Consider the following 26,769-nt stretch of genomic DNA (forward strand, 5'->3'; position numbering starts at 1 on the left):
GGCTATTTTTGTTGTCATTACATCATGTAGTTCTGTGAATCCGGCCTTGGCACACAACACCTTCTGGTGGATAATGCAATGAAACAACACATCTCGCTGTCCAAAATCTTCGTAAACAGTTTCACGGATCCATCCTTTCCACCACCACCACCATCATATTGGGTGTCCCATCTGTCATCACAGAAACAACTTTAGACATAACAAAGCATAGGCCATGAACTATTTTTACAACATTGCTTATTTTACAAGTATTTGTAAAAAAAGTATTTTTATAACTGCTTACTTTGTTCCTGGATATATTTATTAATACTGTTTCTAGGTTTACCAGCTCTTCTCTCATTGTTTGAGCATTGGAAAATTGAGCTGACATCAGTAGTTTCATCAAGATAAATTGAAACATTTATAAATATCTAAGCCACCTTTTAATGGATATTCTTTGAAGATTATTGTCATCTCTCGGTCTTTAATGGTATTTCTGCTAACTGGTAAATCAGAAATATGTTTAATAATATCACCTTTATTTAGCAAATCTTGAAATAATAAAGGTGCACATTTTAGAAGAGTTTCTTGAATACATTTTCCTTCATTGAGGCCCTTTCCATGCGGAGCTATGGAAGGAGCAATGCTGAAACTTGCTGATGTTAAATTCGTAGGACGTCTTAAGAATTTAAGGGATTTAATTTGACCCTCTTTAAGGAGGAACTATTGAGAAAATGTACTTCTTTCTTTCTTCCTCACTTCTTTCCAAAAAATAGTGATGATTTGTTTCAAAATGTCTTTTTTGCATTCCACTTTCTGCTTACTACTGTTTCAGAATACAAAAAGCAGAATAATAGCACCATACTTCTTAATCTATTTATTTTGAAAGCTTCGGCCATTTTCTTTATCACTCCATCCTGATTATACTTTGAGATTTCCCCCATAACAGGTCTAGGACATTAAAGAAATAAAATGTTCATAATTCACAAATTATGAATTTCACAGGAAATGAGAAATATTAATGTGATCAAAACTCCGGCACTTGGCACTTACTGGTAGCTTTGCCAAGGTTGCAGACTTGTTCAATGGTGAAAATCAAATTTTTTTACTACCACTTCTGTGGGCGTGGCTTGGTGGGCATGGCAGGGGAATGATATTGCAGAATATCTATTCCCACCCCACACTCGGGCCAGCCAAAGGTTTGCTGGTTCTCCGAACTACTCAAAATTTCTGCTACTGGTTCTCCAGAATCTGCTGAATTTCACCCCGGACTCGTTTAATGAAAGATTCTCCCTTGTTGTCCAAAGAAACAAAGCAGGAAAACAGAAAAGGGACTGTGATTTAGCTCCACCAAAACCAGCCTCCGCAAAAAAATCTATTTTCAGGCTTTAAATACTTAGAATTTGTTTTTTAACCTTGTGCTCTTTCAAACGGTTTATTTTAGATGGATCTGTATGTTGTATATCTAAAAAGCTAAATATAAAGAATATTTGTGATGTGGGAATGGAGTATATATTGTTTTCAGAAAGAGGAGGCTGACATGTGAAAAGATACATTTCTTTTTTTCCCTTGCCTGTCCCTTTTTCAGTTTCATGCTTTGTAAGGTTAGTCTGGTCCTCTTTCCCTGTGTTGGGGTATTTAGATCCCCATTTTTAAAAACTTTAAAAATTGTATTTTTCAGTTAACCATAGAACTCTTAAGGAAAGTATAGCAATAGCAATAGCAGTTAGACTTATATACCGCTTCATAGGGCTTTCAGCCCTCTCTAAGCGGTTTACAGAGTCAGCATATCACCCCCACAGTCTGGGTCCTCATTTCACCCACCTCGGAAGGATGGAAGGCTGAGTCAACCTTGAGCCGGTGAGATTAGAACCGCTGAACTGCAGATAGCAGTCAGCTGAAGTGGCCTGCAGTACTGCACCCTAACCACTGCGCCAACCTCGGCTCTTATGTTATGTTAAAACTGCTGTGATACATACAGTGCATATTGAATTGTTGCAGATTATCTATTTCTCTAAAAGATAGGGCACAGCTGAATCTACATGATTTAGTCATTTAACTATGGTTGATCTCACTTTCAATTAAACATTTAAAAGCACAATGGTTTGTAAACAGCTTGTAAACAGAGCAAGTGCCTCGGGCCACATTTCTGAAGTATTCATTATTGTTTGAAATGATTAGTTTAAAAGTGCAGATAGTTCTTGACTTATGACCGCAATTAGGCCCAAAATTTCCATTGCTAAGTGAGACAGTGTGCTTATCAGATGGTTGCAAAAGATGATTACATGACCCTGGAACACTGCAACCATCATAAATGCCGGGCAGTTGCAAGCATCCACATTTTGATCACATGACTGTGGGGATGCTGCAACAATAGTAAGTTTGAAAAATGATAAGTCACTTTTCAGTGCCGTTGTAACTTAGGTCACTAAGTGAATGGCTGAAAGTCGAGGACTATTTGTGTTTGCTGTTATTTGAAATTGTACAGTGCTTTGTGAAATAAACATTCTTTCCCAGCCCCAAGTACCTCTCAGGGGGAAAAATGCCTATGGAAGACAGCTCCAAGTTACAAGAGGCTTTCACTCTGGAAACTTCAAAAAATACTCCTGCATGGGCATTGCAGCCTCTGAAAAATACTGGAAAGCATACAGTGGGACCTCAGGTCCCGACCGTAATCCGTTCCAGGACTTCGGTTGGCACCCAATTTGGTCATGACACTGCGCATGCGCGTGAACACACAAAAAAGGCACAGAAGGGGAAACCACTGCGGCTGTGTTGATCACCACCTGAGGATGTGTTCATGAACAGAGTGAGACATATAGCGGATTTTTTGGTCGGCACCCAATTTGGTCGTGGTCAGAACTCTTTCGTGACCTGAGGTCCCATTGTATGTGCTTTTTTGGAAGCTCCAGAGGCCACTTGAGAGCCTGGCTCTTTTGTGGGACTTCCAGAAGGTCCAAAGGCTGTCCCAAGAGTGCGCCATGTTCCCCTGTGGGCTCTGCAACCTCAGAAAACAGCAAAATGAGGCGTGCTGGCATGTCACTGAAAATAATGTGGCTTATCACCCGTAACATGCATGTCAGAGTTTCACCATCGCTGGTGTAGGAGGTGATGCAGAAGTCAATAATTTTTAAAAAAACATACCACAATGGACCAAAGGTGCTTTTTCAAGAAGCAACTGGACTTTCTTATTTTTCTTGAGAGATGTTTCGCTTCTCATCCAAGAAGTTTCTTCAGCTCTGACTGGATGGTGGGGCTATCCAGTCAGAGCTGAAGAAGCTTCTTGGATGAGAAGCGAAACGTCTTCTAAGAAAAACAAGAAAATCCAGTTGTTTCTTTAAAAAGCACCTTTGGGACAACCATGATCTGGATGACTGACTCTGTCAAGGTTCCAAGTAATATACCCACGGCAAACAAAACTGAGACAGGTAGATACCTCAAATAATAGTTTTATTTGGATATATCTTATTGGCCCAGTTCCAGTGAAAACCGTCTCTGAAGGTTCCTGTGGTTTTCACCTAATTAAAAGAAAGTTTCCGCCCTCCCCAAACAATTAGTCACATGGTCCAGTCAAGGCTGGTTGTCTGGTGACATCACTCCTCCTTCCTCTGACCAGGTATGAGAATGTCCTTGGTTCCCAAGAGAAAGTATTTTGTTTTGGCTACAAAATACCAGCTATCTCTATTCTCACCTCCCTATCCCTCAGCTCCAGTGTCGCAACATTGAAGCTCAAAGATGGCTTCGGTCATGTCAGCTTTAAGGTTGACAGACTGAGAATCTCCATAGACATTTAGCTATACCACAGTGCAAAACCAAGTCTGCATTTTAGGCACTTTTTACTTTTCCTGAATAGTTGGGAGTTTATGTTCTTCATCCATGCTTTTACTGCACTCGAATGATGAAGTTGATTGCAGTGATGGGAATTCTGCAGTGTATCGCTGGAGGTGACAAAATGTTATTTGAATTGTACAAAGTTGGCACCCACCCCTCTCCTAGAAAAATGTAATATTATAGGAAATATTAAAAAGGCTGAATACTATATTTCCCTGGATGAGAAAGGAAGAAACATGTTTTTTTTAGGCAGGAAGCAGACTCACTCTTAATAACTCCCACCATCCTCAATAGCCCACAGCAGATGTCAGCACTTAAGAGATAAAGAGATAGCTAGGTCTATTCATAAACAAATTCCCTCACCCAAGATCCAACAAAGGTAGGATTAGCCCTCTACCCATCTAGCAACAGAACTCATCACATGACACCTGGGGAGATTGTATTACCCAAGCCTGGAATACACACAGCCTACAAAGTTAGCTGAGACCCCCGCCCTCTGGGAGTTTGACAGCCAATGGGATACATTTCTTATACAGGAACAGGAAACTCTTGAGGTGGGGCCCAACAGAGGGCATAAAACCTAGAGACTCTCAGCATCTCTTCTCTTTTTCACCCAGGAGTTCCAAGCCATGTGGTCCTGTCCATCATTAAACCATCTTTCCAAACAGCCCCCATGTTCCCAGTGTCTTTTTCCCCACTTGCAACTGATCCCAGATGGACTGTCAGCATTCCAAGTATCATGTAGAATTAAATCAGAGACCAAGGCAAAACTATCCTTAAAGTTCCAATTTAATAAGCAGACATCTTAGGCACATCTGTGTTAATCCCAATACTGGAAATGACATCAGAATTCCACCCAATTAAAAGTTCATGATCTTGTCCCCACACCCACAATCCATCACATGGTCCAATCTTCTTTCACGCTGGCATCCAAACCTAGCTGCTTCCGGTCAGGTGTCAAAGTACGGAGACAAAGGATGACCTTGGCTTCTAGTAAAGAATGAAAACAATACATTCCACAATCTCACTCCTGTCTATTCCCTCCTCCCATCAACTATACTAAAGAAACAGCATAATGAAATAAGAGAAAGTGTGGCAGGCCAAAATTCTAAAAGGAATATAAATGCAGGCATGACATGGACATTTCTTCCAACCGAATGTTTTAAAGTGAAACAAAATTGAGCCCCCCACTCCTCTGATTGCTGAGAAGGATATGTTTTCTCCTTGATGTAGAAAAACAGCCTGGTTCAGATCTGATTCACGCCCTGCCGTCTGAAGTGATATAGTCTCTTCTACAACTGTGCCTCCTGTTGCAATGATTTGTTGGAAGAAATGTCCTTCTGGGTTCGGCTCCAAGTGGGGAAAAAGACACTGGAGACATGGAGGCTGCTTGGAAAGATGGTTTTAATGGTGAACAGGACCACATGGCTTGAGTCCTGAACAGAAAAGGTGATCGCATGCTTCAATGTTAATGGAGAAAAAGAGAAGAGAAAGAAAGCTGAGATGCTGAGTCCCTGGTTTTATGCCCTCTCTGGCTTTGATCTTGAGCTCGTATTCTGATTGGTTGTCAGACTCCCATGGGGCCATGCAGGGGCAACTCTCTAGGCTGTGTTTTGAATCCAGGTTTGGTTGAGTTCTCAGATGCAATGTGGGGAGTTGGGTAAAGGGCCAATATTATCATGCCTTAATCCCACCCCCCTGGAGCTGAAGGGGAGAACTCTTTATTATGTAAAGGGATTGGCTTGGCCTTCTTAATGGCCCATTGACAAAGTGGGTGGGGGCAGGAAGCTGCAGGGAGCTATTCTCTCTCTAAAATACATTTCTCTCTTTTCACGTCCAGAGAAATATTCTGCCTTTTCAATATTTCCTAGGATATTTCATTTTTCTGGGAGAGGGCTGGGTAATAACTTCCTACAGATCAAACTGAAAACAACCAAGGGTCTCAGCAATTTAAAGACTAACAGAAGGATCATCATGGTTTATGGATTCACTTCATTGGAGGCAGAGAGTAAAATACTGCACTGGATGAACCAAATGGCAACCTGTAAAATTGTATGTGAAGGGGAAACCTGCTGTAAGTATTTAAGACATCGCTAGAGCCTGCACCTTTTTTCCTACTAAAGATTAAGATAACTGCCTCTCTGGAAACCGTTACTTAGGAAGTGAGTCACAAATTGGTTTGCCTGCTTGTCTGCTTCCTCAAAATTCAATCTAATTGTGTCCGGACAAGCTTTCCTGTTGAAGTCTGCAATGCCTCTACGTAACACCTGGCATTCCATTTGTGAGAGTGGTCTGAGATGAGAGTGGGTGGGACCTGATTTGCAAGCAATATTCCCCTATTGTTTGTCAGCTGCTTCATAGCTGTCAGAATTGAATGTTGTAATTGTGAGTGGTTAACAAATGTTTCTGCCTTGACTTTTCTGGCTGTTCTGCAACCTTCTTGTTGTTGTGAAGTCGTGTCCGATCCATTGTGACCCCATGGACAATGTTCCTCCAGGCCTTCCTGTCCTCTACCATCCTCTGGAGTCCATTTAAGCTCATACTGACTGCTTCGGTGACTCCATCCAGCACCTCATTTTCTGTCGTCCCCTCCTTCTTTTGCCCTCAGTCATTCCCAGTATTAGGCTCTTCTTCAGAGAGTCTTTCCTTCTCATTAGGTGGCCAAAGTATATGAGTTTCATCTTCAGGATCTGGTCTTCTAAAGAGCAGTCAGGGTTGATCTCCTCTAGGACTGACCGGTTTGATCGCCTTGCAGTCCAAGGGACTTGCAGGAGTCTTCTCGAGCACCATAGTTCAGAGGCCTCCATTCTCTGGCATTCAGCCTTCCTTATGGTCCAACTTTCACAGACATACATTGCAACTGGGAAAACCGTAGCCATGACCATGCCCACTTTTGTTGGCAGGGTGATGTCTCTGCAACCTTATGTCATACATAATGTGAACTGTAAATAGAATATAGGAAGTCCTCAACTTATGACCACAACTGAGCCCAAAATTTCTATTGCTAAGTGGGACACTTGTTAAGTGAGCATTGGCCCATTTTACGACCTTTCATAATGTTGTTAAGTGAATCACTGCAGTGGTTAAGTTGGTAACACAGTTGCTAAATGAATCTGGCTTTCCCATTGACTTTGCTTGTCAAAAGGTGATCACATTATCCCAAGACATTGCAACCATCATAAATATGAGTCGCCAAGCGTCCAAATTTTGATTACGTGACCATAGGGATGCTGCAAGGGTCGTAAGTGTGAAAAACTGTCAAGTCTTTTTTTAGTGCCATTGTAACTTTGAACAATCACTAAACAAATTGTTGTTAAGTCAAGGAGTACCTGTAATTTCTAAAATGTATAGGCTGGCCAATTTCCAGCAACCTGGGTGGTTTACACTTGTTAAAACATTTTAAAACAAAGAACAATACAGGAACAGCGCAAGACCAAAGAATGATGGCCAGAAAATAAGGGAATGGAAGGAAGAAAGGGTGTCAGTCGTTCTCTCCAAAGTCCTGGGCAAGGATCCAGGTGTTTAAACCCTTTTGAAACGCTAGAGGTGTGGGAACCATTCAAATTGGGGAGGGGGAAAATCTTATTCTAGAGGGCAGACACTGCTCCATAGAAGGTGTGCTCCTGTTTAATTGGTGGAACCTGGAATGCACCAACCCTGGCAGTCAAGAATAATATATTGTATGAGTATTAAATTACATTTGCTAAAAAAAAAAAAAGTGATTGATGGATGTGTTTTCCCACTCCCCATCAGCAATTTTAAAGGTAGAGGAATCTGAAAATAAACCCTGATATAAACCCAGCCCCAGTTTTATCAGAGATGTTTTGACCTCCTGTTGACTAACTTGACTAATTTAACGAGAATTAACTTTAAGGGGAAAGGATATTTGTTAGGGATGGGCTGCTGGGAGTTTGCAGGGTTCAGGAGAACCTCTACCTAAGATTCTGTGCAGTTTGGAGAACCTCCAAATCCCACTCCTGGCTGGCCATGCACACCCCGCCACTCTCCTCCCAGGAGTTCCCCCGCAGCCCGTTTTGGATGCAGGTAAGTGCATTGCGTGCATGAAGGCTCAGAGAGGGCAAAAAACGGGTCTACCAGAAACTGGCCAGTTTCCACCCTCCAGAGGGCCTCTGGAGCTTCGGGAGGCCATTTTCGCCCTCTCAGAGGCTTGAGGAAAGCCTATGAAGCCTGTAGCCAATAGCAGTATAAGGTTTAATTGACAAGACAACATATGATCTCGATGAACTGCATTGTGAACTTTAAGGCTTATAAAATAGACCTTGTAGGTTTGTTTATATGCTCCTCTTACAGAGGGCTCTTTTCAAGGAATTAAATGTTTCCAATTACATACATACATACATACACACACACACACACACACATATAGTTATAGTTATAGTTATATAGTTTTATAGTTATAGTTATAGTTATAGTTATAGTTATAGTTATAGTTATAGTTATAGTTATAGTTATAGTTATAGTTATAGTTATAGTTATAGTTATAGTTATAGTTATAGTTATTTATTTATTTATTTAAAGTCACAACCCCTGGTATGCCCAAATATGGGAGGAGGATCACTACTTCCATTCTCTGTCCTTCGGCTCATCACAAGAGACCATCCAGACAGAAACCCAATATTTTTACTGTTGCCTTTGTTATATTTGTGTTATATTTGTGCTGATAAATAATTAAAGGGAGACTAGTATAGATCTATTTCAAGCTATTTAGCTCTCATTAGCTAGCCATACCCTTGCTGGGAATCGAACCTGTGCTGTATTGCCTCTTAGGCAGATGTGTTAACCACTGAACTACAGGGCTCGACTCCTTATCAGCCAAGCCAGGGTGAAAGGTAGATAGATAGATAGATAGATAGATAGATAGATAGATAGATAGATAGATAGATAGATAGATAGATAGATAGATGAGAGAGAGAGAGAGAGAGAGAGAGAGAGAGAGAGAGAGAGAGAGAGAGAGAGAGAGAGAGAGAGAGAGAGAGAGAGAGAGAGAGAGAGAGAGAGAGAGAGAGAGAGAGAGAGTGAGTGAGTGAGTTACAACCCCCGGTATGCCCAAACATGGGAGGCTAGCTGATGAGAGCTAAATAGCTTGAAATAGATCTATACTAGTCTCCCTTTATTTATTTATCAGCACAAATACAACACAAATGTAACAAACGGCAACAGTAAAAATACTGGGTTTCTGTCTGGATGGTCTCTTGTGATGAGCCGATGGACAGAGAATGGAAGTAGTGAACTTCCTCCCATATTTGGGCATACCGGGGGTTGTAACTCTAAATGGATACCTTCACCCCGGCTCAGCTGATAAGGAGTAGAACTTAGTGGTTAACACATCTGCCTAAGATGCAATACAGCACAGGTTCGAATCCCAGTAAGGGTATGGCTATTCCGAATCAATTTGTCTGAGATGAACCAAATCTAGAGAGATCAATTGGATAACACGACCGTGCCAGAGTGGACTGAGTCAGAAAGCTGGGTGAATCCACTCACAAGGGCAGGTTATAAAGGATATTAATTAATTATTAATCAGACTCCGTCCAATCAGAGAGCGGACAGTGTCAACCCATGCATTGATGCTATCTCCACCTTATTGAGAATATGGGAAGATTACACTCATGTAGAGCAATTTTTTCATCTTGCTGTCTGGGAATTTTTGAGTAGAAATCCCAAGATGTCTTGACAACAACCACATTGGCAAAGGTGGATCCATTGTGAAAGCTGCTAATGTAATATCAGAATTCATTTTAAATACAGCAGGTGGAATGTGGTTTTTGTGGTTTCTGCTTAAGATGGGTGAAATTTTGCCAGTGAACCCTCAGCCTTTCAACTTCTGATGAGAATTGCTGGGTGGAATAGAGGATTGCAAAACTACAGCCTGTTTGGTATAGTGGTTAAGGTACCAGCCTAGAAACCACAAGACTGTTGAATTCTAGTCTGCCTTAGGCATAAAAGCCAGTTAGGTGACTTTGGGCCAGTAACTTTCCTTCAGTCCAATCCATCTTACAGGGATGCTGTGGGGAAAATAGTAGGAAGAGGAGTTATAATAAAAATGATAAAAGCTGGGATAAAAATATAAAAATAAAACTACAGACCAGTGGTGGGTTCCGGATCCTGTCACAATTGGTGTGCTGCACATGGGGCCGGGTGTCCTAGTGGGACATGCCACCGCCCTGTGACACCCAGCTGCTCGGCGGAGGTCGCACAGACGCCAAAAGCTGTGGGCAATTGGTCAGTCGCGTTATAAACAGCTATGGAACGCGGGCAGGTGGATGGGCCAAATGAGCCACCGTACCGGTACAGTGACTGCTGCTCCCGGCTACTACCGGTACAGCCATATTGGGCCGTACCACCAGGAATCTACCACTGCTACAGATAGTAGTTCTACGCTTTTAAGCTTCAATAAATAAAGAATTATTATAATAGAGGAATTATTTAAGTATCTAAACAAAGTCTTGCTTCTTGAACATAAAGAGTAATTATGTTACAATATTTAAATGGTCTTTAGTCATTTGGTCAGGCGGGAAAGACAGGACCACATGTGAAATTCCAATTAAACTATGCACAGGAATCGACTCATCTAATGGTTAGCACTATTTTGGACCTAGATTTTGGACCTGGCTATGTATTGACTCTAGACTGATTCCTCCTTTGACTCTGCCCTCAGGTTCTGCCCAGTGGTGGGTTCCTACTGGTTTGGACCGGTTCAGCTGAACTGGTAGTAGTTTGGCAGCCTGGGTCACGGGAACCACCACTGAGCCAGGCCTGCCATGCCCTTGAACCATTTCTCCCTACGGTGGTGCCATCTTTTTTTTTTTTTTGCTTCTGTGCATGCGCAGAGCAATTTTTATTGCATCTATGATCAAATGCACACACACGCGCGGAGCAAAATTGCGTGTGCACTGAACTGGTAGTAAGGTCGGCAGCAACACACCCCTGGTTCTGCCACTCCTTTTTTTAAACCATCCTTGCATGTGGCTTCCGATTGAGTTGGAATGTGAGACTTCTGTGGTTGAGGTAGAAAAGTATAAATACAATTGCTGATCTCCTCTAAATATGTTGAGGTTGCATTGAGGAGAGCTGTGTGGAACATCTTTGATGGTATCTTGATGGTATCAGAGAAGACTCCCGAGAATACCACCAACACCCAACAAAACAAACAAACAATTAAACAAATCAACCTGAGTTCCACTCGCAGCACAAATGACCAACTTGATTTATCCTACTTTGGACATATTATATGAAGACCAGCTCTCCGGAAAAGGCTATTGTCAACTCGCAAAGCATCCCTGGCCTGCTCTTGAGTTGCCATAGGATAGGGGGGATGGGAAACGGATGAAACGGCATGGCAGCAAAAGACAGATGCACATTCCAGACTTATCTCTCTCAAGGCTGTATCCCAGGGTTACTTACAGCAGCCCGGAGGGGAGTGATTTCTACAACTCAGGAAATTGCCCCGTTGGTGAATGTGATTGATTACACACCCTGGGGAATGGGGGAAACAGGGTCATGATTGGGGTTAGGGGCTTGAGATTTAATTTAGATTTAATTAAATCTAATGATTTAATCAGAGCATCTGTTGGGACCCTGACAGTTGTAATGCTGAGATAGGTGGTAGGAAAGCAAAGAAGAGAACAACCAGAAGCAAAGAGGTTGGACTCGGTTATAGTGGCAAGGAATGCATCCTTGGGTGATATGAAAGAATGGATTAGGGATAAATCACCCCAAAGAAAATCGATGTGGTTGCTAGGGGTCAGAAACGACTTGATGGCATGCCATCAATCAAAGGAAAGCCACACTCAATCAGTCATATTCCGCTGCAGGCTGAAATCCCATTTAATCCAAGTGCCACAGTGATATTGTAATATTTCCTAAAACAAATACAGAGTGAGGAATCACCAAACACAGATCTGGATAACAACTTTAGGCCAAGAAAGTAAATGGTACTTTTAAGTCTACCTACCATTCATGTTTTTACTTGTTTAAATGCTGGTTGGCAAAGGTTGTTGTTGTTTTTTTAAAACGGTTGCCGCAACAACAATGGAGTCATTTTTTAAAAAATGGAATGTATAGTACCCCAAATATATGAGCGTGAATGTGGCTTCTCTTACTGCTTTCACTTTTTGTCATGTGACTCCTATATTTTTCAGTTGTGAGAATGGAAGTTCCCTATAGCATGTTGAGTGGCCATTCTAGGAAGTGCAACCACAACATTTCCTGAGGATGTCAGGCATCAGTTTGACATATACCGGTAGTAGTGCATTTCTTTGTTGTGGCTGGTTGATTTTGACCAGGGGTGGGTTTCTTGCCCCGTTCCAACCGGTTGGAACGAGGCCGGCGGCGTCCTCACGCACGCACGCGGCGTCCTCGCGCACGCGGCGCGCGCATGCGTACTAGCATCTGCGCGATGCTCCAGCTGCTCCTGGAGGATCGCGCAGGCGTTCTGCGCATGCGTGGAAAGCGCGAAATTTGAAAAAACCGGGTAAGGAGCGGGCGCGGGTGTGTGGGCGCGCGCGGGCGCGGGGGGGGGGGCTTCGCCGTTCCCGGAAGTTACTTACTTCCGGGTTCGGCGACCAACCGGATCGCAGGGACCGGTGCGAACCGGTCGAAACCCAGCCCTGATTTTGACCCAAATGTAAAAATGGTAACAAGAAACAGGGTTATTATTAAATGATTAAATTATAATGCCTTGCAGTGCTAGGTTAATGGTGGTTCTGAATGCTTTCACCTGTGCATGAAGGACAGCAATGCAGGTCAATAGGCTTCCTAATATAAAGGTAATCCTTGGCTTATGAGTAGTTGCTTAACAACTGTTTGAAGTTACAATGGAGCCAAAAAAAAAAAGCTATGTTACTTTTCGGAATATAAGATGCACTCCCCGCCCTAAAAAAGAGGGTGGAAATGTTGGTTCGTCTTATACACCGAAAACAGCCTCTTTTTTTTGGCCTCGAAACTCTGCTCCCGTGTACCATTTTTTCAAAAAATGGGCCCGTTTTTCACAAAAACAGGGCATGCAGAGGGTTTGGGAGGCCTGCAGAGTGCTCCTGGGGGTTGAAGAGGGCAAAAATGGGAAGCATGGGGGTGTTGGAAGGCCAAAAACGGACCCATTTTCCACAAAAACGTGGTGGGAAGAGGGTTTAGGAGCCTTGCAGAGTGTTCTTGGGGGCTGGAGAGGACAAAAATGGGCCCATTTATTTATTTATTTATTTATTGCAAAAATTGGATGCACATAGGGTTTGGAAGGCCTGCAGAGTGCTCCTGGGTGCTGAGGAAAAAAACTATTTTTGTTTTGTTTTCCCTTTGAAATCTTGGTGTGTCTTATACTCCAGGTGTGTCTTATAGTCAAAAAATACTTATGAGCGAGCAAAGCGAACCGGTTGTTTAACCAGTAGGATCCCACCTCGGTCAGATTGCCAGAAATATTCTTGCCTCCTTCACTGAGAAAAAGTGATTGACCCAAGGTTATTGCATTCTTATTGCATTCTTAGACAAAGCGACAAAATTAGTGGACCAGAGGAATGCCGTCGATATAGTTTGATAAGATAGACCATAACCTACTACTAGATAAAGTAGAAGAATGTGGGTTGGACAGCACCACCACGAGATGTATTTGCAACTGGCTGACCAACCACACTCAATGTGTAATCCTCAATGGATCTGCATTTACATGGAGGGAAGTATGCAGTGGAGTACCCCAAGGCTCTGTTTTAGGCCCAGTACTCTTCAACATCTTCATCAATGATTTGGATGAGGGAGTAAATGGGGAACTCATCAAATTTGCAGATGACACCAAGCTGGCAGGAATAGTCAACACTCCAGAAGACAGGCTTAAGATACAGAAGGATCTTGACAAACTTGAACATTGGGCACTATCTAATAAAATGAAATTCAATGGTGAAAAGAGTAAGGTTCTACATTTAGGCAAGAAAAACGAAATGCACAGGTACAAAATAGGTGGTACCTTCTTCAATAGTAGTAACTGTGAGAGGGATCTTGGAGTCCTAGTGGACAACCATCACGTGAAGTGTTAATACCACTTTATAATGCCTTGGTAAGGCCACACTTGGAATACTGCATTTAGTTTTGGTCAACACAATGTAGAAAAGATGTGGAGACTCTAGAAAGAGTGCAGAGAAGAGCAACAAAGATGACTAGGGGACTGGAGACTAAAACTTATGAAGAACAGTTGCAGGAGCTGGGTATGTCTAGTTTAATGAAAAGAAGGACTAGGGGAGACATGATAGCAGTGTTCCAATATCTCAGCGGTTGCCACAAAGAAGAGGGAATCAAACTAATCTCCAAGGCACCTGAGGGCAGAACAGAAGAAGCAATGGGTGGAAACTAATCAAGGAGAGAAGCAACTTAGAACTGAGGAGAAATTTCCTGACAGTTAGAACAATTAATCAGTGGAACAGCTTGCCTCCAGAAGTTGTGAATGCCCCAACACTGGAAGTCTTTAAGAAGATGTTGGATAGCCATTTGTCTGGAACAGTATAAGGTTTCCTGTCTAGGCAGGGGGTTGGACTAGAAGACCTCCAAGGTCCCTTCCAACTCTGCTATTGTATTGTATTGTATTGTATTGTATTGTATTGTTAACCAGCTGGCTTTGTGCCCAAGGCAGGACTAGAACTCATGGTCCCTCAGTTTCTCTCCTGATGCCTTATAACTCTTACAGCAAACTGACTCTCTACTGGCTGCTTATCTAAGCACAAATCAGCCCAGCTCAGCTTGGCTTTTGTGAAGAGTAGGCACCCAGGCAAACGGCTGCCATCTGCTGTGACTTTTGAAGGCCTCTGGCTAGATATCTTGGGGCAGATAAGCAAGGCAGTGGATTAAGTTGTAAACCTGCAATCCTATCTGCCTTTACTTGTAGGTGAGCTGCAATATAATCCACCTGTTGACAGGATTATTTACTGGTTGCCAAAACGCCTGATGCAAGCTTTCTTATTGTTGGAAGAAATGTTCTTCAGAGCTCAATTCCAAGTGGAGAGAAAAACACTGGAAACATGGACGCTGCTTGGAAATATGGTTTTTAATGGTGGACAGGACCACATGGTTTGAGGTCCTGGGGGGAAAAGGGGAATCACATGCCATGAAGATCTTGAAGAAAAAAGGGGCAGAGATGCTGAGAGTCCCAGGGTTTCATGCCATCTCTGGGCTTTTGAATATGAGTTTGTATTCTGATTGGTTGTCAGACTCCCATGGGGCCATGCATGGGCAACTCTGTACGTTGGGTTTTGAGTCCAAGTTTGGTTGAGCCTTGCTGGGTGGTGATATAATGAAATGGCTTTGGGATTCCTATTATGGCTTTGCCTGAAGGAGGTATATCTTTGTTATGTAGATTAGACTGGCTCAGGCCTTAATGGCCCATTGACAAGGGAGGGGTTGAGTTTCTGCCTCCCTTTAGGGGGAAATATTCTGCCCTTTTAATATTTCCTAAAATATCTCATTTTCCTAAGAGAGGGGTGGGTGTTAACTTCCTGCATTATTCTGAACTCTTATTGTTCAAATGAGAATGCTATGGATACTGGCTTGTGTAGCTGGGCACAGCACTGTCCATTTTGGACTTACCAATTTCAAAAGTCAGGTTAGAGCAGTGATTCTCAACCTTGGCAATTTTAAGATAGGTGGACTTCAACTACCAGAATTCCTCAGCCAGCATGCTGGCCACAGAATTCTGGGAGTTGGAGTCCACCATCTTAAAGTTACTCAGGTTGAGAAACACTGAGTTAGGGATAGACAGAGAGGGAGAAAGGGAATCCTGCTTTTGACACTTTCTTTCAGTTTCATGATTTTTTTAAAGCACTGTCCAGCAATTGTGTCAAGAGAGCTCACTCCCCTGTCAGTAAGTACAAGACTGGCTTTTTATTCCAATTTTCTTACAAATCCAAATTGCTGCTCCATTAGTCCCTTCTGTGATGATACAGAATAACCAGAGTTGGAAGGAACGTTGTAAGTCATCTAGTCCAACCCACTGCCCAAGCAGGAAACCATCATTTCTGACAAATGGCAGTCCAGTCTCTTCTTGAAAGCTTCCCATGATGAAGCTCCCACTTTCTGAAGGCAAAGCTGTTCCATTGGTTGATTGTCCTCACTGTCAGAAAGTTCCTCCTTATTTCTAGATTGAATCGCTCCTTGATCAGTTTCCATCCATTATTCCTTGTCTGGCCTTCAGGTGCTTTGGAAAATAGCTTGACCCCCTCTTCTCTGTGGCAGCCCCTCAAATATTGGAACACTGTTATCATGTCTCCCCTGGTCCTTCTCTTCACTAGACTAGCCATGCCCAGTTCCTGTATAACCGTTCATTGTATGTTTTAGCTTCAGGTCCCTTAAATCATTTTGGTTGCTCTTCTCTACACACTTTCTAGAGTCTCAACTTCTTTTTTTATAGTGTGGTGACCAAAATTGGTTGCAGTATTCTAGGTATGGTCCTATTAAGGCTTTAATTACTACCTCATGTGATCTTAATTGAATGGTAACTGTGGTTCATCTGCTACAGTAATAGAAGCCGGGCATGGTGTGCCAAGAAAGGTTTATTGCAAGAAAGCTATTTAACATGGAGAATCGCTAAGTCTCCGTTTCGTGTTTTCTGTGGACACGTTTTTGGCAGATCCGCCCACATGTGAATTTTCTGGGATGGCAGCTTGGAGGTTGGGCTTTAATAACTTTCAGGCATCAGACAGTATGTTCCCATGTGACTTATTTCAAATTTACTGGGATGTGGGGGAGCGAGCTTAAATCAACCTCCTTGATCCCCCCTAGACATTTACGTGTCAGTGACTAAGACATTGAGCTTGTCCATCAGAAAGGTCGGCAGTTCAGTGGTTCGAATCCCTAGCGTCACCTAACTGAGTTAGCTCCGTTACTTGTCCCAGCTTCTGCCAATCTAGCAGTTCTAAAGCACGTAAAAATGCAAGTAGAAAAAATAGGAACCACCTTTGGTGGGAAGTTAACAGAGTTCCGTGTCTCTTTGGCTTTAGTCATGCCAGCCACATGACCACGGAGACGTCTTCGGACAGCGCTGGCTCTTTGGCTTTGAAACGGAGATGAGCATCGCCCCCTAGTCAGGAACGACTAGCACATATGTGTGAGGGGAACCTTTACCATTACCTAATTGTGATGTGCGGCATGCAGACCCGTATCTTGAATCCATTCCAGGGCCGATATCCCAGAACTGGGAAATGGGCATCATTTACTTAAAAAAAAAAATCAAAATGGGTTTCTTAAGAACTATCATACTCTAGTGGCAAAGTCCCATTTCAACACGAGGGAGAAGCTGGCGACTAACGGCAGGCTAAAAAAAAAAATCGAACCAATGTTGACTTTTGCTGTCTTCCCGCACGTCAAACCAGGAGACCGAATAAACCTTGCCCACGATCGCAGGGAGACTCGGGTCCTCTTCCCCACCTCTGGTGCCAGGGAAGGGTGGAGCGGCCGCCTCGCCGCTCTTTTCCGCAGGGCCGCCAGGGGTCTCCGCCTGCTGCGCTAGCCCGGCGGAGGCCGCCTCTTGCGCGCAGAAGCCTTTCCGTGGCGCAGCTTCCTGTGCCTGACTCAGCCTCTCAACCAGGCGTGGATTGGCTGAAGCGGCCGGGAGCTCAGCCTTGCCTTGGGAAGTCCAGCCTCGGCGGCCAGGCAGTAATCCCTGTGCAGCCTCCTCCTCCGATTGTGCCCGATCTGCTGCTTGCAGTGCCCGGGTTTGCTCTGGCGCCGGTGCTTCCCCTCCGCGGGTGCTCCGGGCGCCACACTCTGCTGGCGGATCCGTCCTGCTTGCATCGGGTCTCTCGCTCGAGCCTGGTAAGTTAACCGGGACGTGGGGGAAGCTTCAGCTGGGCCTCTCGTGCGGTCACCGGGCTTGGAAGGCTGCTCGGCAGTGGGTCTCAGTCCCGCTCTATTTCTTCCTGGGGAATCGCCGGAGGGAAAGCGGGACCGAGTGTCGCAAGATCCTCCGTGCTTTCGCCTAATGCTCCGACAGGGCTTGGGTGGCTGCCGTCTGCTGATCTAGGCCGCTATTGTTTTCTTGTGGGCTGCCCGCAGGATTAAACACTATTGCACAAAGGAGATTCTGCTATTTTCCTCTCCCGATCAGTGGATCTCCCTCCCTCCTTTCCGAAAGGTCAGCGTAAAGCGTTTTATCTGAATCAATGCAAGGAAAAATGGTTTGCGCTTCCCTAGTTAGCAACTTACCTAGTTAAGGTAAGCCTGCCTGCGCGATCCGGGCTGTAAAAACCCCGATGGTCCATTACATATAGTAGCAAAGAATCCCGTTGGCCTCTTGCTGTTGGCTGCACTTGGTTTTCCTCCCGCAGCCCTTTCATTGCATATCTCCGCAACTTAGGAGTCCTCCTGGACCCACAGCTGACTTTTGACCACCAGCTGTCAGCTGTGACCAGGGGGGCATTTGCCCAGGTTCGCCTGGTCCGCCAGTTGCGGCCCTACCTAGACCGGGAGGCTCTCACAACAGTCACTCGAGCCCTTGTGATCTCTAGGCTGGAATACTGCAATGGGCTCTACATGGGGTTGCCCTTGAAGTGCATCCGGCGACTACAGTTAGTCCAGAATGCAGCCGCGCGAGTGATAGTGGGCGCACCGCGGTTCGCCCACGTTACACCTGTCCTCCGCGAGCTGCACTGGCTACCTGTTGGTCTCCGGGTGCGCTTCAGGGTACTGATGACCACCTTTAAAGCACTCCATGGTAGTGGATCTGGGTACTTGAGAGACCGCCTCCTGCCGATTACCTCCCTTCGACCAATTCGATCGCACAGACTGGGCCTCCTCCGAATCCCATCTGCCAGTCAATGCCGACTGGCGACCACACGGAGGAGAGCCTTTTCTGTTGCAGCTCCGACCCTGTGGAACGATCTCCCCGCTGAGATCCGTACCCTCACCACCGTCCAGACCTTCCGCGCAGCCCTCAAGATCTGGCTCTCCCAGCAGGCCTGGGGATAGGTTCCTAATTCACCCGCCCGAGTGTTTGATTGTTGAACGAAAGTTGTGTTTTACTATTTTTTCTTTGTTCACATTTTGTTTTGTTTTTGATGTTGCACTTCCCTCCCTTGTGATTGTGAGCCGCCCTGAGTCCCCTCAGGGAAAAGGGCGGCCTATAAATTTTAATAAATTCTAAATTCTAAATTCTAAATATCTAGGTAACCTTGTAGCTGTACAAATGATTTAAAGAAGCAGACGAAAATTTAAAAAGCAAAAGAACAACCTGAACCACATTTCCCCCTCCTTCTACTTAGAATCTAGAGAAGGGAGAACTAGCACAATAGGCAGGCAGGAATCGTTGGAATCGTTTTTTTTAAAACCATCTTTGTCATTATGTGGCAACTTGAAAATGTATGGACTTCAACTCCCAGGATTCCCCTGCCAGCATGTTGAAAAACACTGTTTTAGATGAAACGATGCAGCCAAACCAAGCCAGGTATCCCAGTCAGAAACTGGTTAGGAAACTCCACTCCCTTACGTCAATTGTCCTGGTTGGTTAATGAAATACTTGCAGGAAGAAAACCAAGGTCAGCAAGCACTGGCCCCCAACATTTTAACCCTGATTTACCCTTTGTAGCTAAAGGTCACTTTTTGTGTATTCTCCATTATCTATCATTTGCAGCTTTCCAGAAATAGAGACAGAAAAGGTGATAGATATACCCATAGGTACATATAAATGCTCTTTGTATGTATCTATGTATATCTTTATAGCCACTCATCTCTTTCTCTCTCCCCCTCCCTCCCTCCCTCTCTCATTGAGCCCATGTTGTTAAGTGAGAAATTTGTTAAGTGACTTTCATTCCCATTTTACAACCTTTCTTGTCACATTTGTTAACTGAATCACTGCAGTTGTTAAATTAATAGCATGGTTGTTAAGTGCCTCTGTCTTCCCCATTGACTTTGTTTGTCAGAAGGTTCCAAAAGGGGATCACATGACCCCGGGACCTACTGCAACCGTCATAAATGTGAGTCAGTTGCCAAGCATCTGAATGTAAATCACGTGACCCTGGGGAGGCTGCAATGGTCATAAGTGTGAAAGATGGTCATAAATTACTTTTTTCAGTGCCATTGTAACTTCAGACGGTCACTAAGTGAACTGTTGTAAGTCGAGGACTACCTGTACTCTAACTCACAGTTCCCCAACATTTCTGGCTTTGTGGACCAGACGGTGGGTGCGGGGGGGGGGGATGGAGTGGAGATAGTTCCGCACGAGTGGCTGGCAAGTGTATATGCGTGCATCTCCATTTGTGCGAGCAGCATGCACGTCCCCTTAACGCTCGCTTATTAAGTGGATCATTTTGTGACCATGCTCAATTTTATGACCTTTTCTGTAGTGGTTGTTAATTGAATGCCAATTAAATGAGCCCAAAATGAAGCCATTATATCCAAAGGCAATCCAAAAATAAACACCAGTTTCTGGCAAAATCCACCGAAAATGATGCATGATTATGGAACCTGCAAAAAAAGGCCATAAATGTGGGCCAGCTGCCAAGTGCTCAAAATGTGATCATGTGGCCGGGGGGGGGGGGCGCGGTTCAGGCGTTAGGACTCGAAAACTGGGTTAGTAAGTAACTCCAGGGAGATCCGTCATAACTTCAAAAAGTTGCTAAGCCACACGTTTGGGACTACCTGTAATATGGCTAATTTTCATGTGGATTCTATTTCCATCCAGTCATTGAAAAGATGGTGAATGAGGAAGAGGAGGGTACTTCCAAGCAGGGCGGCCCTAAGCCAGCAGAGCCGCATGGGATGCTGTCTGAGAGCTGCCAGAGTCATGGGTCTCCAGACGTCGAACCGGAAGGAGGTGAAACCAACGAGACAGAACCGAGAAGCTCAAAGCACTACCAGGAGAGTAATTCTCTCGCCGTCAATGGTGACGCTTCTGACAGTGAGAAGGTTTATCCCTCACAGACACAGTATATTTGCCCTGTTTGCGGGGAATGTTTTAACGGGAGTTCCTGTCTCGTGGAGCATCAGAGGGTTCACAAACAGGAGAAACCGCGCCCCTGCCCTGTCTGTGGAAAAGGTTACAACCAGGAAGCTGACTTGGTGGCGCACATGCAGAGTCACACGGAAGAGAAGCCATTTTCTTGCCTCGAGTGTGGAAGGAGCTTCCTTTTCAGCTCAGACCTGGTGGCCCATCAAAAGGTCCACACTGGAGAGAAACCTTACATCTGTCTGGAGTGTGGGAAAGGCTTCTCCCAGAGCTCACAGCTGATGTCCCACCGCAGAGTCCATACCGGGGAGAAGCCCTATGAGTGCATTATCTGCGAGAAGAGCTTCCGGTCCAACTACGACCTGGTCAACCACCAGAGGAGTCACACCGGAGAGAAACCTTACATATGCTCTGACTGCGGGAAGAGCTTCACCCGCAGCTCCCACCTCATTTCCCATCAGAGAGTCCACACCGGAGAAAGACCGTACCCTTGTGGGATCTGCGGGAAGCGTTTCCGCGACTGCTCCCATCTCATTCGGCATCAGAGGGTCCACACGGGCGAGAAACCGTACGAGTGCTCCATTTGTGGGAAGAGCTTCCGGGTCAATTACGACTTAGTTACCCATCAGCGGAACCACACGGGAGAAAAACCTTACGAATGCCCCGATTGTGGGAAAGGCTTTAAGCGGAGTTCGCATCTCATCTGCCACCAGAGGGTCCACACCGGAGAAAGGCCGTATCCCTGCGGCATCTGCGGGAAAAGCTTCAGCTACAGCTCAGACCTCATTAAGCACCAGAGAATCCACACGGGGGAGAAGCCTTACGAATGTCACATTTGCGGGAAGAGCTTTCGGATCAATGCTGACTTGGTCACACACCAGAGGATCCACACTGGAGAGAAACCTTATACCTGCTCTGATTGTGGGAAATGTTTTGCCCGGAGCTCGCGTCTTGTGTCCCATCAGAGAGTCCATGTGAAGGACGGGACCTTGGGAACGTCTTTTTCTGAAACTGAGTCATCCCAGCCAGGAACAGCTGTTGTGTCCCCAGCTCCTGAGCATCCTTGGGCCAAGGAAGAGAAGCTGGACCCAAGTGAGCCTCTGGCTCTGACCAGCCTGGGAACTTCTACTCAGTTCGTCCTTGGTGATACTCCTCAGGCTGGCCATGTGAGTGAAATAAAGACAGAATGCAGAAGCTGAGAGGCAAGAAAACTAAAAGGGAAACACTTACTTTCCAGTAACAAAATAGTGTACAGGATCCGGAGTCCCTTGCCCATTTTAATTAGCCTTCATGGAAAGTTTGCTTGATCAAACAAGATGCTATCCATGGCTCTCCCGCCCACCCCCGCCCCAGTGTGCATATTGAAGGATGAATGGGTTGATCCAAGGAGGAATGAAGTGTCTGCGCCCGCAGCGTGGTCTCGCCGGCCCTATTTAAATTAAAAGCCATTTTGACAAGGGCTGGCTTTGCTTCCCCAAAGAAACTCTTGGAAATATAGTTTGTTGAGAATTCTTGATTAAAAATGTATAGCGTAGAGGTGGGAGGGGAAGTGTACAAAAACGGATGTAACGTTGCAGCCCCTTCAGAAATATATTTATTGATGCAAGCGAAAGCAAGCAAAAATGACGCTGCTGTTATATGGGTTGCCGTGGAATGACAAATGGAGCAAGACAATTATAACCGAAATTAGTGTTTATTGTAGGAAAGTGTTTTCTTTAAAATAATGCAAAGAAATAATCTCTTATCCATCATGGCTGTTTCTTAAGAAATCCATACAACCTAGGGGTTTATTTGCTTTGTCCCTCAGTGGAAAGCCATGGCTTTTTAAGAATATACTGAACACTCACAGTTCTTTTAAACGCAGTCTTCTGCTTCACGGAAACATTCTTTTGTTTATTATCTTCTAACAATGTCTCTCCTACGTTTGTGTGTGCGTATTTTTAATAAAAACCCTGTTGCTATAATAAAAATGCTTTAGTTGGGTAGAATAAAGCTTTAAGTCATTAATAACATTATTTAACTTAATTTATAAGCCATGATCTTTTTGTATAGATCGACCACTCATACAAAGAGAGGGATGCCCATGGGATATATGGGCAGTTTTGTTTATTTCTCCCCCTCATTTCTCATGGAGCAGCTGTGTAGGCCCCCACCTTTAGCCTTTCAACTAGGTATGTCGCTGTATCTGTCTAAAGAAAGAATTCTGGTGGATTTTTGTTTTTGTAGAAGTGCAGTGAAGGCCTCTCTCCTTTGGGTCTTATCTCAAGGTGAATTTAATTAAAACTTGAGGCATTTCAATCCAGCTATCTAAAAACATAAACCAAGTATGACGCAAAGGCTTGTTGTGTCTAGTATATTTCTGAAATGTTTATGCTGTTCCCTGGAGGTTCACCACTGATCTCTTCGTGTTTATTGTATTCCTTCTATTCATTAATCCTTTTTTTTTTTTGCCTGAAATCTCAAACGTTCACTCACAATTCTTCCTGAAGGGAAGATGGGATGCTAGTAACAGATTTAGTCAACTTTGAGTGCAGTCATATCTGGGCTTGATTGTGAGTAGATGTGCTTGGGACTATACTTATACTTGAGACTATACCTATATTTTGATAGCTGCTAACAAAACAATTGTGAAAACGGTCAGTTGTTCCAGCTGTATGTCCCACCCCATAGCCATAGACCAGGAGTCGGCAAACTTAAACACTCAAAGAGCCATTTGGACACATTTACCACAGAAAAAAAAACACCGGGAGTCACAAAACCCTTCCTACGCCTGACTATTTCTTGAATGGCCACAAAACTAGCATAAGTAGCTGAATTAAATGTTCTGTTTTCTTATGAAACTTTTCTTTTCTTGGATTTATCCATGGTTGGCCTAATGGGGGGGTTAAAAAGCTCAATAAATCGCATGCCAGCGTGTGTCACACATTGGCGGTTGTGATGCATATTTTGAGTGACACGGAGCCGCAGCAGAGGGATGAAAGAGCCACATGCGGCTCTAGCGCCACAGGTTGCTGACCCCTGCCGTCGGCCATGAAGAAATTGCATGGAGACCAGCAAGCAAGGCTGATAAATGGAATATTGCATTTATGCCTACATTTTTTTTAAAGTCAGAGAAGGAAGCTCTGAACAATGTCCTGACCTATGGTGCCTAGGTTCACACATCTCTCTAAGCTGCAATTTTATTTAATAATTTGTTGATTAAGCCATGGCACACTGGGTTCACACATTGTGCAGTCTTAAACCATGGTTCGGAAACCGCAATAAAATAATAGACAGTTTCACACAACTTACTAAAACAATACCACCTGCATTACTCTTCCTTGTTGCATCAATTCCCAATAATTTAGCTAGTGGTTTTTGTGGCCTTGCTTATAGAAGTAGTCCTCAACTTACGACCACAATGGAGCCTGGAATTTCTGTTGTATGTCATGACGATTATAACTTGAGGCAACCATGTGGCTGACATGATTTTACAACATTTTTTACGGCAGTCATTAAGGGAACACCAGTGTTGTTAAGTGTACCCATTGTCCACAGTGGACATCTTTATTTGCCAAAAAATAGAAGTAGATGTCAGTTTCCATAAAAAAATAATTGTAAATTACTATCCCACAAGTATGGGATATTGCAAATGGGCATAAATGCATGCATAAATGCTGAGGGCCAAAGTGTGATCACATGACTTGAGGTCACGTGACCATTGGACCTTTGAATCCAATCTTAAATACGCTTTGGAGGGTCCATGATAATTTCAAATGGTTGCTAAGCAACTGGTCACGACAAGGACTACCCAAATGTAACAAAAACATCACTAAAGACCAAGGGCAGAAATGGGGTTGGAAGTAGGGAGAGAATGTATAAGCCTTGGCAAAACCCAAGAAAGCTGTGATAAAAGATCGTTCAATGCCTTATTTATATTTGATGAATTGCACCTCCCAGAATTTCCTACCATTAAAGATAATTGTGACTAGAGAATCTGACAAGTAGCTCAAAGTATTTGAAGAACACCTTATCGGAGAACGCTGCCCCATTGCTGCGCATGTGTGTGCCGGAAACCGGAAGAGCAGGCGCACCAGCCACCTGGTCTTCTGGTTTCTGGCATGCATCCGTGCGTGAAGACCAGCTGGCTGGTGCACATGTGCGCTGGAAACTGGAAGAGCAGCCACCCTCTGCACATGCGCGCACCAGGAAGATGATCTTCCGGTTTCCAGCATACACATACGGACCGGCCACCTGTTCTTCCAGTTTCTGGCACACATGCAAGCACAAAGACTAGCAGGATGGTGCACTGGAACCCGGAAGAGCAACGGGCAACAGCTCATGTTCCCGAAGAGATGGCTCTGCGTGCCACATCAGTCACACATGTCATAGGTTCACCATCACAGTTCTAGACTTATCAATGATGTATTTGCCCATATCCGGTTGAAGAAACAGCTAATTTGAAAATGTGCCTCTTGAGCGAATATAAAAAAGTTGGTTTTTACCAATGTCATAGAAGATGTTCTGAGTTAAAGTTTGGCCATGTGATGTGGAAAATGTACAGTTGATAAAAATGTTTCCCTCTTACTGGATGACACATATTTCACATAGCTTTAAGGAGCAATCTTGGATATAGATGACCATCTCACATTTAATTGCATATCCCAAGGATACTTTTTCCTGAAAGGCAACTGGATTTTCTTGGTTTTCCTTGGAGCTGTTTCGCTTCTCATCCAGAAGCTTCTTCAATTCTAACTCAACCTTTGGAACAAAATTCAGAAAACAGTTATAAAATTTAAATAAAAGCTATATATATATATACAAAACAAAGGGTAACACCAGTGCAGAATATAATCTCTTACTCTAAATAAAACATATAATCCATAGATGTGTCATAATAAACAGTTCCACAAATGCTATTGATCTCTTTCTCAACATAAGCTGGCTTGTGTTTCCATATTTTTCTTTAAAAATAAAGATTAAGTTCAATTGGCAAAAGCTAAATGCAAAAGTGCAACATGAGAACCATGTGTAGCTTCAAATAATGGACAGTCTGTTCGTTTATTTTAGTTGTATTGATTTATATTAGGGGTGGTGCAGAACTGATTTTTGCTAACATTACACAGACAGACACGTGGGGTGGATTTATATATTACGTTTACCTAAAGATGGGGAAACGGAAGCCCTCCAATTAATGATGGTTTCCATAGTTAGTCCCAACCAGTAGGACCAGTGGTATGTAATGCTGGGATTATACTTCAGCAACATCTGAAGGTCAAGTTTCTTCATTCCTGCAGTGAATCATCATACAGTTTGCTTGGGCTTTGAATTGGGTGCAAACTAGGCAGCTACAGAATATTGACAGTTAAAACTCTGGCTTAGCCACAATGTATGAACCCAACGTCTGCTAATTTAAATATAAAAAAAATAGGCATGCTGTTAGCTGTGACAATTAAACCTTGTCAACTTCACAAAGAATAAGGGGTTTCCCCTCTGAAAATATACTAGGTATAAAACGAACTGATGTTAGCTTAATCAGAATTTTCTGTAACTTGGCCAGCTGAACCGAAGGGAAGTACCATTGGGAGGGTGGGGAAAATCTTTTAACTTCTGTCTACATAAGTTTTTTCTTAAACTTTCTTTTTAATATGTTTTATCAATCAAGTTTGTTTATATCTCATGTTTACTGTTCTTCTGTCTGTATTCCTATAGACTTGGATTTTTTTTTTCCAATTTAAATTTACTGTATTCCAGTTTCTTATGGTAGCCAATAAAGTTTGTTTGAAATTTATTTTGAGTGTTTGTCTTTTATCTGGGGATTACAGACTAACCAGAAAAGGGAAAAAAAGGCTTTCCAAGTGTAGATTAAACCGGTTTACAGTGGCATTCCTCAAGACTCTCTTCCCATAGATAGAAGGCTGCTCATTCATTGGTTAATGGACTCAGGGTATGAATGACTGCATCACAAAGGTGTTAATGAATGGGTCTACAACAACCTGGATGGAAACATTGAACTGTGGGACACACACTTCTGTGCTGGTACTTGT

General features: G+C 43.7%; 1 protein-coding gene across 1 annotated transcript; it reads left to right on the forward strand.

The window, feature by feature from the left end:
• The first annotated feature begins 17,422 nt into the window (after positions 1-17,422).
• LOC106556733 (uncharacterized) lies at positions 17,423-26,513 on the forward strand. Its single transcript, XM_014075708.2, has 2 exons — positions 17,423-17,616; positions 20,480-26,513. The coding sequence occupies exon 2, from the start codon at positions 20,491-20,493 to the stop codon at positions 21,940-21,942; it is 1,452 nt and encodes a 483-aa protein (XP_013931183.2). The 5' UTR covers positions 17,423-17,616; positions 20,480-20,490; the 3' UTR covers positions 21,943-26,513.
• Positions 26,514-26,769: the final 256 nt, after the last annotated feature.

This window comes from Thamnophis sirtalis, unplaced genomic scaffold (genome assembly GCF_051295495.1).
Source record: "Thamnophis sirtalis isolate CommonGarterSnake01/CBP01778 unplaced genomic scaffold, rThaSir2_p1.2 scaffold_3, whole genome shotgun sequence".
NCBI lineage: Eukaryota > Metazoa > Chordata > Lepidosauria > Squamata > Natricidae > Thamnophis > Thamnophis sirtalis.

Bases quoted from the DNA above. Each gene is read 5' to 3' on its own strand.
- LOC106556733 (XM_014075708.2), top strand. From the start codon at position 20,491: ATGGTGAATGAGGAAGAGGAGGGTACTTCCAAGCAGGGCGGCCCTAAG.